General features: G+C 46.7%; 1 protein-coding gene across 1 annotated transcript in view; it reads left to right on the top strand.

The window, feature by feature from the left end:
• Positions 1 to 8,858, top strand: part of LOC146356114 (uncharacterized) — a 35,775-nt gene extending 26,917 nt beyond the window's left edge. Inside the window, 6 exon segments of the mRNA XM_084830017.1 lie at positions 587 to 1,068; positions 1,601 to 1,724; positions 4,355 to 4,440; positions 4,656 to 4,782; positions 7,790 to 8,554; positions 8,557 to 8,858. Coding sequence (XP_084686143.1) covers positions 587 to 1,068; positions 1,601 to 1,724; positions 4,355 to 4,440; positions 4,656 to 4,782; positions 7,790 to 8,554; positions 8,557 to 8,774 — 1,802 coding nt within the window. The 3' untranslated portion in view covers positions 8,775 to 8,858.
• The last annotated feature ends 2,839 nt before the right edge of the window (positions 8,859 to 11,697 follow it).

Below are 11,697 nucleotides of genomic sequence, written 5' to 3'. Positions count from 1 at the left end.
GTATAAGGAAGCTTCCGATGTTCCTATGTAAGGCAGGTGAGTGGGCTTTGGACGTACCCAGCGGGGGACAAGCCCAGCCAGGGAATGAGAAGGGAGAGAGCCACCCCACCCCCCTTTCAGGTTGAGGATATCATCGGAGGGGGTTATTCCTCTCTGCAGGAAAACAGAGCAACCCAGATGGGGGCCTGAGGACAGGCGGCCATTGTGGGGAGGGGGCAGAAAGGCCAAGTGAGTGTGTGTGTCAGTGCAGACAGGGAGAGGCTTTTAGTGGCAGAGCGGTGGCAGGGGGTGCATTCTCCATCAATCATTGTGGAGAAAGCTTCAGCCACTGGACACAGCTGAAGAACCCTTCTACCCACCCCCAACCTGCCAGTCTAGTTTCTCCCTGACTCTTAGCATTTGTCTTCCTTATCTGTGGGCAGAAGCCCCAGCTGACAACAAGAAGCATCTGCTCTCACTTACCAAGTATCCTCCTGCCCCAACTAGTATGCTGTGGACTCCAGGGCGCCATACTTCGCACGCTGAACAACAGCTTTGCTTCGCAGGCCTTCGCTGCCTCTCCCATCTCAGCTGTTCTTGCCTTAAGAAAACTGTCAGGAGGGGCAGGGGAATCGTTCAGTAATCCTGGAAGCCACCATGGAGTACGAAGTGAAGATGGAGGCGCTAGACTCATCTGGACCTGAAGCGGGAAGAAGCCCTGATGCCATGGAGGATGGGAGCAGTGGGGCATTCTGGGAAAGAACCGTGCACAAGAGCCTGGGCAAGTGCACTGGCAGCTCAGATGTACGGCGCCAGCGCTTCAGGGGACTGCACTACCAGGAGGCCGGGGGCCCCCGAGAGCTTTGCAGCCGACTCCATGACCTTTGCCGTCAGTGGCTCCAGCCAGAAAGGTACATCAAGGCTCAGATGCTGGACCTGGTGATCCTGGAGCAGTTCCTGGCTGTCCTGCCCCCGGAGATGGAGAGCTGGGTCAGAGAGTGTGGAGCAGAGACCAGTTCGCAGGCAGTGGCCCTGGCCAAAGGTTTTCTCCTGAGCCAGGCAGAGGAGAAGAAGCAGGAAGAGCAGCAGGTGAGAGCATTTGATCCTGGTAGTTCAAAGGGGTGGATAGCAAGCTTTTCTACATAAGGCATTTATCGTGCACCTACCATTCCCTATGCACAGTTGTTTATGAGTTCTTTAGATGACGTTGTGACCTTCCAGTTTTGCTTCTGTATCTAAAGATCACTTTTGGTGAGTTTTTTTAGAGCAGAGAAAATACCGTATTTAATTGTAAAAGCGAAAGTATCTGCTTTTGTCACTTGTGTATTTGCACCACTCTGCTATGCCACAGTGCCACCTAGAAGTTATGTAGTGGAAAAGCAGGAAAGGAAATGTTCTTCATGTTCGGATCTCAATTCTGTGACGAAACCGAAAGTAGATACAGAGGATTAACAGCCCCGTGTAGAACCGCTCAACATGATCGATAGCATCCTGAAACCTGAGGACTTGCCTGAGTTTTGTCCTTCCTGCCCTGCCCTTTGCTTGCCCCTTTCCTTTCCTTTCCTTTCCTTTTCTAATTCCCCTTCCTCTTCCTTGCCTGGGATCCTTGCTGCCGTTTCAGGTGGTGGAGAAGATGGAAGGGCCGGGCAATTTCCCCGAGACAGAGACGGCTCCGCTGGATCCCGCGCAGAAGCTCCTGTTCAAGTGGACCGTGCAAGAGGGGGACAGAGGTGCCACCTTACCGGGTAAGGATAAACAGGGCCTATGTTTCCACTTGCTGTCAGTCTCTTGAGTTTGCCGACCGCTGTTATGATTCCCTCGATCTTGTGGTGGAGAAAGGCTCCTTTCCAGCCTCTCCCTTTTTCAAAATGAGTTCATCCACAACACATGAAGCAGGGCCGGAGTCAAGGGCAGGCGTAGTTGGGCACCTGCCGAGGGCCCACACCCCAGCAGAGGCCCACTGGCAAGAGTTGCTCCTCCTGTTCACCACGGCAAGCTGCTTGCTCACCTGCCTCTAGCTCCAGCCTAAACAACGTTGTTGGTGAGAAGGAGCAGCAGCAGACGCCGCCACGGCCTCCTTGCTCTCTGCCTGCCACGCAAACTAGTGGGAGCCTTGAGGAGAATGAGCCAGAGCAGTGGGAAGGTCGGCTCACTGAGGGAGGGGGCCCATGGAGGGTGTCTTGCCCCGGGGCCCTCAAAATCTGGCACTGGCACTGCTGCTTGGTCTTGAAAGGGCCGGCGCCAGGGGTAGGCATGGTCAGGCACATGCCGAGGGCCCAGCAGGGGCCCGCTGACAAGCGCTCTCTGGAGGTGACCATCCTCGTCACCAACGCATCCTGCTTGTTCACTTGCCTCTCACTCTGGCCCAAACAATGGTGGTGGTGAGGACAAGGAACAGGAGATGCCATGGCCTCCTTGCTCCCTGGCTCTCTGCCTGCCAAGCAAGCAAGTGGGAGCCATGAGGAGAAAGAGCAGCCGGTGACCATGGCGGCAAGACGGCGGACTCACTGAGGGAGGGGGCCCACTGAGGGTGCCTTGCCCAAGGGCCCTCAGAAACCTGAAGTTCGCACTGGCTTTAAGATGCTTATCGGTGACCTGTGGCTCTCTGCTGACTTCAGTGAAGCCCGCAGGCCGGCCACCCCGACTCCCCTGCTGATTTGCTGCCTCCCCACTAACTAGCACCGGGAACAGCTGAGGAGGGTGCCAGTCACCTCTTCCCAATTCTGATCGGCTCGGGGGGGCGGGCGGAGAAAGGAGCAAGGCGCATAATCGCATCTCAGTGATCCCATGGCTGCCCCTTCCCTGCGCGCTGAGATGACGGGAAGGGTGAGTGGGAGTGTGATGGCGAGTAGGTGGGGGCACTGTCACATGCAGCCCTCAGGGGCCAAAAACAGTTGCCCACCCCTGCTTTAAGACTTTATAGCAGGGCTGTCAAACCTCTTTGAGCCTGATCACCAAATTCCGTTTCGGAGAAGCTCTCGGGGAGGAAGCATTTCAAATTTTATTTTATATTTTATTTTATATTAATATATTATTTTATTGTATTTTAAGATTTATATTATTTTATATTGTATTTTATATTTTATATTTTTAATATTATTTTATTTTATTTTTACATTTGTATTTTATATTTTACATTTTATTTTATTTTATATTAATATATTATTGTATATTATTTTATTTTTACATTTATATTATTTTATATTGTGTTTTATATTTTACACTTTATTTTATTTTATTAGTACCCCACCTTGCTACCAAAAAATGGCATTCACGGAGGCTTTATTTATATTACAATATTTGTATTTTTAAGGTATTTTAATCTTGGTAAAACGCCCAGAGAGCTTTGGCCATTGGACAATATAGAAATGTAATGAATGAAGGAATGATGGAACTGTGGGCGTGGCTGAAGGCAAAGCGGGGCAGGGCCATCTTGTAGCTTAAAGTCCTCCCTTCCAGTAATGAAGCTTTAGAAGAGGCATTTCAACCTTTTAGAATGGGGGGAAAAACTGCACAAACGCTGGAAAACCACCAAATGATGGGTGATTGAGGGGAAAAGGGGTTTGGCCCTCTGGGGAACTGCAGAGAACCGGATTGGGACCCCAGGCAGACAGGCTGGATTTGGCCGACAGGCCTAAACTTCTGCACCCTTGTTCTATAGAAAGTTCTGGTGACATTGACCAAGGGAAGGCACAGTATAAGTGATCATAGAAATAAAGGAATTAAAAATGTGGGAAGAAGCCCTCCCTGAAACCTGCAGCTCCCAGGCCATTTAGGGCTTTGATACTAAGGCAGCTGCCGGCGTGATCACATCACTTGGGTGCTGAAAGAGTTGCACTGGTTACCAGTTGTTTTCCGGGCCAAATTCAAGGTGTTGGTTTTGTCCTTTAAAACCCTATATGGTTCTGGCCCTGCCTGTCTCAAGGAGCGCCTCCAGCAACACCAGACAGGCCGCTTAACGAGATCAGCCTCGGATGGCCTTCTCTCTGTCCCATCAGCTAGGACAGCTAGGCTGGTGAGGACGAGGGAGAGGGCCTTCTTTGTGTTGGCCCCCACTCTGTGGAACTCCCTCCCTAGGGAACTCCGACATGCCCCCTCTTTAATGACCTTCCGCCATGCATTAAAAACGTGCTTGTTCAGGCAGGCATTTGGGGTGGGTTAGGGTATTTTTAGAAATACGATGTTTTAAAGTAGAATGTTATTGTTTTCAAATTGTATTGCTGTATATCGCCCAGAGTGGCTGGGTGACCAGCCAGATGGGCGATTAAGAAATTCAATCAATCGATCGATCGATCGATCAAGGACTAGTGCCTTGAATGGGCACAGGCAGCTAATAGGATCAAACATCCTCCCACATCCTTTATCTCCCTCTCAGGTGGTGAAATGGCTCTGATGCTTCGCTCCAAAATCTCTCCTCTTTGTGACAGAGCAGAAATGGCTGCTGGGCAGTCACCGGATCAGGTAGGAGAAAAACAATTGCAGGCACCTGTGTCCCCTGCACATCTCCCTGGGCTTGAAAGGATCCGCCTCTTCAGCACCTGTCAAAACTTGCTCAGGAGGAAGGCTTTGAATGCAACTGATGAAGTTTTGACTTGTAGCCACCTCACCTTTACTAACTTTTTGGATTGGTAAATTATCTGTGATGAGGAACTGTCTTCTTCTTCTTCTTCTTCCAGGGTCGGGCGACCTTTGAGGAGGTGACTGTGCATTTCACGGAGGAGGAGTGGACCCTGCTGGATCCATGCCAGAGGACTCTGCACAAGGAAGTCATGGAGGAGAATTATGGAAATCTGGCCTCTCTGGGTAAGGTTCCCTCTGTGCCTAGACTGATAAATCCTGGAAGCAGGAATTGCTGCTATCATTAGTCTGTATCAAAGCCCTCTTAGAGATGTCATGGAAGTCATCAGTGGCGGGTCCATGTTCCTCTGTTTATTCATAACATTTATTGCTCATGATTCCAATGGGGGCCCCTAAGGAAATATACCTAAAATCCTAAAGAGAATAGTCTAACTTGCATGAAGTTGTTCAGAAATGTGAAAACATAATTTTAGCCCTTTAGACCACACTTAGAATACTGTGTACAGTTCTGGTCACCACACCTAAAAAAGGATATTGTAGAGCTGGAAAAAGGGCAGAAAAGGGCAACTAAAATGATCAAAGGGCTGGAGCATCTCTCCTATGAGAGAAGGTTACAACAGCTGGGACTGTTTAGCTTAGAAAAGAGGTGAGTAAGGCAGGGACCTAACAGAAGCAGATGAGATTAAGAAGAGGTGGAAAGAATACACTGAAGAACTATACAGGAAAGATCTTAATGTCCCTGATAGCCATGATAGTGTGGTCACTGAACTGGAGCTGGACATCCTAGAGAGTGAAGTCAAGTGGGCCATAGGAAGCATCACTAACAACAAAGCTGGTGGAGATGACAGTCTTCCAGCTGAGCTATTTAAAATCCTAAAAGATGATGCTGTTAAAGTGCTGCACTCAATATGCCAACAAATTTGGAACACTCAACAATGGCCACAAGACTGGAAAAGGTCAGTTTACATTCCAATTACAAAGAAGGGCAATGCCAAAGAGTGTTCAAACTACTGTACAATTGCTCTCATTTCACATGCCAGCAAGGTGATGCTCAAAATCCTGCAAGCTAGGCTTCAGCAGTATGTGAACCGAGAACTACCGGAAGTACAAGCTGGGTTCCGAAGAGGCAGAGGAACTAGAGATCAAATCGCCAACATTCGCTGGATCATGGAGAAAGCAAGAGAACTCCAGAAAAATGTCTATTTCTGCTTCATTGACTATGCTAAAGCCTTTGATTGTGTAGATCACAACAAACTGTGGCAAATTCTTAAAGAGATGGGAGTACCAGAACACCTTACCTGTCTCCTGAGAAACCTGTATGAGGGTCAAGAAGCAACAGTAGGAACTGGACATGGAACAACCGATTGGTTCAAAATTGGGAAAGGAGTACGACAAGGCTGTATATTGTCGCCCTGCTTATTTAACTTATATGCAGAGTACATCATGAGAAATGCCAGGTTGGACGAATCACAGGTCGGAATTAAGATTGCTGGGAGAATGATCAACAACCTCAGATACGCAGATGATACCACCCTAATGGCAGAAAGCGAAGAGGATCTAAAGAGCCTTTTGTTGAGGGTGAAAGTGGAGAGTGCAAAAGCTGGTTTGAAACTCAGCATTAAAAAAATGAAGATCATGGCATCTGGCCCCATCACTTTCTGGCATATAGAAGGGGAAGAAATGGAAGCAGTGACAGATTTTATTTTCTTGGGCTCCAAGATCACCGCAGACGGTGACTGTAGCCATGAAATTAAAAGACGCTTGCTCCTTGGGAGGATAGCTATGGCAAACCTAGACAGCATAGTAAGAAGCAGAGACATCACCTTGCCAACAAAGGTCGGTCTAATCAAAGCTATGGTTTTCCCAGTAGCAACGTATGGCTGTGAGAGCTGGACTCTAAGGAAGGCTGAGTGCCGAAGAACTGATGCTTTTGATCTGTGGTGCTGGAGAAGACTCTTACGAGTCCCCTGGACTGCAAGGAGGTCAAATCAGTCAATCCTAAAGGAAATCGACCCTGAGTGCTCATTGGAAGGACAGATACTGAAGCTCAAATATTTTGGCCACCTAATGCGAAGAGAAAACTCTCTGGAAAAGACCCTGATGCTGGGAAAGATTGAAGGCAAAAGGAGAAGGGGACGGCAGAGGATGAGATGGCTAGATAGCATCACCGAGGCAATGAATATGAACTTGAGCTCACTCCGGGAGAGAGCAGAGGACAGGAAGGCCTGGTATGGTCGTGCTATGGTCGATGGGTCATGAAGAGTTGGACACGACTTAACGACTGAACAAACAAAAATGAGCTTGTTTAATGGTTTAATATGCTTTTAGCTGTTCAAATTATTTATTGTTTTATACTGTTTAAATTGATTTTATCTGTACGCCACCCTGAGATCTTAATGATATAGGGCGGGATACAAATGTTTTAAATAAAACAGAATAAATAATAAATAAAACAAATGCAAAGCCTTACAGAACAACCCAACAGAACAAACTGCCATTGGTCCATCTGGCCTAGTATTGTCTCCTTTAGACTTTCCCAACCTGGTGCCCGCCACATGTTTTGGACTACAATTTCCAGCATTCCTGACAATTGGCCATACTGACTAGAGCTGATGGGAGTTGAAGTCCAAAGCATTTGGAGGGCACCAGGTTGGGAAAGACTGGTCTGCTCTGACGGGCATTGACCCCGCAAGGTCTCAGTTGAAGGACTTCCCACCCTCTATTTCGCCGCCTTCAATAGGAGATGCTAGAGGTCAAATTTGGGACTTGACACATGTCAAGCATGCAGAGCTGTACACCCACTACATCAGGGGTGGGTAGAAAGATCTTCAGACGTTTCGGGCTTCAACTCCCAGCGTTGCTGACCAGTCACCATGCTGGGAGGAACTTCTGAGAATTGAGGTCCAAAACATCTGGAGATTGACCTTTTGCCCAGCCCTGCACTTCATTATACTGGTGGCCAGTTAATGCCAGCCAGGAGCCATGTAGTGCATGACCAGAGCTAACCATCCACTAAGGGCACAATCCTATGAATGTTTAGACAGAAAAAGGTCCTACAGCTCCCAGCTGGCTGGGGAATGCTGGGAGCTGTAGGACCTTTTTCTGTCTAAACATGCATAGGATTGCATCCTAAGTATTTTCTGTTCTATTATTATCACAGCAGTTAATTAGGTTTTTCCCTGCCTGGAGGATCCATTTCTCCCTCATAGGGATTCTTTCTTTATTCCTGCAGGTGACAGGAGGGAAAGCAGTAGAGAAAAGGACGAATGGCAGAGGAGGAAAATGGAAGCAAAACAGCAGTGGGTGAAGGAATCCACTTGTTCTGAAGAGGCAGACTTTCATGAGATTCCAGCCCAACAGGACTGTTGCAAAGAAAACAAAAGGAGGAAGACCCCCCAGTCTGCAAAGATCTTGACTAATAAAACAAGTCTTAACACACATCAAAGAATTCAGGTTGAGGAAAAGCCATATAAATGCTCAGTGTGTGGAAAGAGCTTCTGGTGGAGTTCTCACCTTTGCTCGCATCAAAGAATCCACACAGGAGAGAAACCTTATCAATGTTTCACATGTGGAAAGAGCTTCGGTATGATTGGTAACCTTACAAAACATCATATAATCCATACAGGGGAGAAACCTTATAAATGCTCCACATGTGGGAAAAGCTTCGGTAAGATTGGTAACCTTACACAGCATCAGATAATTCATACAGGGGAGAAGCCTCACAAATGCTCAGTATGTAGAAAGAGCTTCAGCAACATTGGTAACCGTACTCAACATCAAATAATTCACACAGGAGAAAAGCCATATAAATGCTCAGAGTGTGGAAAGAGCTTCAGCCACCGCACACACCTTTGCTCCCATCAAAGGACTCACACAGGAGAGAAACCATATAAATGCTCCACGTGTGGAAAAAGCTTCAGTATGGTTGGTAACCTTACACAACATCAAATAATTCACACAGGAGAGAAGCCATTTCAATGCTCCACATGTGGGAAAAGCTTAGTAACCTGACACAACATCAAATAATTCATATGGAAGAGAAACCATATAAATGCTCCACATGCGGAAAAAGCTTCAATCGTAGCACAAACCTTACTTACCATCGAAGAATCCACACCAGGGACAAACCTGTGAATCCAAGGAACGCTGTGCGTGTGGAACGAAATGCTGATGGAAATCATATCTTCATAGCAAGTGATTTAAGCTCAGAAGATTAATAATAATAATGCAGCTTTTCTTATATTTGTATGTTTACATGCTCCCTGCTTCCTCCATTAGTAAGAAATTCCTCAAGTGGCATAACAGAGTTTCCTTTCCTTTTGGATTAGAAGCTTTGGAAATCTGGGGAGTTTTTGTTACACTCGGTAATTGGGAAATAGTGTATTCTGCTTGATAGATGAGCTGTGTTCAGCATATTTTAATGCAGTGGTTACTGTATGATGTTTTTAACATTTTATTATTATAAGCTGTCCTGATAATGTGTTTGAAGGGTGGGATATAAGTTCTGATAATCTTATCATAATAAAAGAAGACGTGTGTGTGTGTGTGTGTGTGTGTATGTATATATATATATATATATATATATATATAAATAAAATAGGGATGTTGGAGGAAACTGTCTGGGGGGTGAGGCTTGCTGAGCATCATCAGCTTGGCCCCCTGGACTTCAGCTTGTTTCCCATGAGCAGGTCTGACTGGATGTGCATCAAATCGGCCAGTTTGTAGATTTTCCTTTTTTTTTTTAATTAACGTAAATGGAAAATTGCGCAAATTGCAAGTGCAATTTGCGCAGCTTTCTATTTATGCACATTTTTAAAAACAGAAAAAGTTCCCAGATTTCGGGAAGAAAATGCATTTCAGCTCATGAATGCAAGCCAAGTCAGGAGCGCTGTGGAAATCCAGCGACTGCAAAAAGGGCCAGATTTCCTGGCAACAGACATCCCTACTGTATAAACGCCGTAGCTGCAAGAGTGTGAAACCTACAAAGCTGAAACTTGGCATGCATACTAAGGGGACCCTAGGGGGTGCACCCTGGCAGGGACCATGCCTAGGGGTGCCAGAGGACATGGCTTCACTCAGATGGGCAGGCACAATGTGTTCCACTCTTGACAACGGTGGAACTTTGCTCGAAGGCTTCGCTGTGTCAAAGTAAGTGCTATTCTGGTCCGTTCACTAGTAAATAATACACACTGCACTTGGGGGAAGGAGGCATCCTAATTCCTCCCCATTAGACTCTTTAATTAGAAGAGTCCCCGAGCATCTGCTTAAATGATTGTGGAGGGATGTTTGTTTGTTTGTTTATTTGAATCGTAGCAGATTTTAATTGTCAGGCTTTAATGGAATAATTAGTACCTTTATGATCATGTATACAGTGTCATTTTTTTTTCTGCTAGGGTCATGTAAGTCAGTGCTGGGACACCTGTGGCCTTCTTGATGCTGGACTCCAACTCTCGTCCTCTGTGGTCACTGACCCTTCTAGTTGGGGCTGATGAGAACTGGAGTCCAACAACAACTGGAGGGCTACAGGTTCCCTACCCTGTAAGTAATGAGAATGTTATGATTAGTGACAGTGTGGTATAGTGGTTGGTGTTGGACTGGGAAGACCTGGGCTCTAGTCCCCACTTGGCCATGACGTTCAGTGGATGACTTTGGGCCAGTTGCTGACCCTCAGCCTCACCTACCTCACAGGGTTGTTGTTAGGCTAAAATGAGGAGGAGGTTCATGTAAGCCACCTTGGGCTCCTTGCACAAGGCAAAAGGGCAGGATATAAATGTAATCTTCTATATATATAAAAGTCAAAAATTGTGTGTGGGTTTGTGTGTTTGTGGCTGGTTGCAGGGCCATCTGTAATGCAGGGAATAAGGGGGAGCTGCCCTGGATGTAATTTATTTATTTATTAAATTTATTAATCGCCCATCTGGCTGGTCACCCAGCCACTCTGGGCGATGTACAACGTATAATAAAAAGGTAAAAGGTAAAGGTGTCCCCAACCAGTCGTGTCCGACTCTAGGGTGCGGTGCTCATCCCCGTTTCTAAGCCAAAGAGCCAGCGCTGTCCGAAGACGCTTCCGTGGTCATGTGGCCGGCATGACTGAACACCGAGGTGCACGGAACGCTGTTACCTTTCCCGCCGAGGCGGTACCTATTTATCTACTTGCAATTTCTTGCTTTCGAACTGCTAGGTTGGCAGAAGCTGGGACTGAAGACGGGAGCTCACTCTGTCACGCGGCACTCGGGTCTCGAACTGCTGACCTGCCGACCTTCCAGTCTGCAGTTCAGCGTCTTAACCACTGAGCCACCGCGGCCCTTACAACGTATAATAAAACAGTCTAAAACAATAACATTCTACAATAAAAACATTTTCTAAAATAAAATTCTAATCACACTGTAGGGGCCACTGAGCCTGCCATTTAGGCCCTACAGTGGCTGCCGCTTTCAGTTCACATTCTCACTTGCCAGAGTGTATGACAGGACTCACTGGGTTCCATTATTACTTTGTCTATACTTTCCCTTACTAACAAGCACACCCTCTCAGTCATGGTACAGGCCAGGTTTCTGATTTCAGCTACCAGTCATCCTATTGGCCATCTTTCGTTCTATTGGTCTCCCGCCCATTCACTCTGACTTCCTTCACCTTGGATTGGCTGGCCACCGTTTGTTCCCTCCCCTTTACTCATGGTTTCTTTTCTGACTGTGCAGAGCATTTGGTTTCTCTCCCCTGTTCCTGCAATATCCAGCAAGGAAGCCTGTGTTGAACATTTTAATAGTGGTATGAGATTCAGTGTGGATTATATTGCAGTAGTGCTTACAGATTCAGTCTCTTGCATTTTTAGTAGAGTTTTTTATTCAATCTGCTCATTATAATTGTTGTGCTTTTTTAATCCAGTCTTGCGGATTCAACTTTTCACCTTTCTTATGGGGCCTTTCCGAGAAGCGTTGTTGTAGCTCAGTTGTTCAGTCGTGTCCGACTCTTCGTGACCCCATGGACCATTGCACGCCAGGCCTTCCTGTCCTCTGCTCTCTCCTTAATGTGTTTCTAACAAATAGTGCCTATGACAAAATCACATCCCGGGCAACGCCGGGTAAATCAGCTAGTAATAAAATTAAAAATGATTAAGGTCTGTATATCATTAAAAACTAT

The sequence above is a fragment of the Heloderma suspectum genome, chromosome 2 (assembly GCF_057233095.1).
Source record: "Heloderma suspectum isolate Gila_16-S chromosome 2, 16-S_ref, whole genome shotgun sequence".
In the NCBI taxonomy this organism is placed as follows: domain Eukaryota; kingdom Metazoa; phylum Chordata; class Lepidosauria; order Squamata; family Helodermatidae; genus Heloderma; species Heloderma suspectum.
The sequence above is the reverse complement of the archived record's forward strand: the minus strand, read 5'-3'. Positions and strand labels throughout refer to the sequence as shown.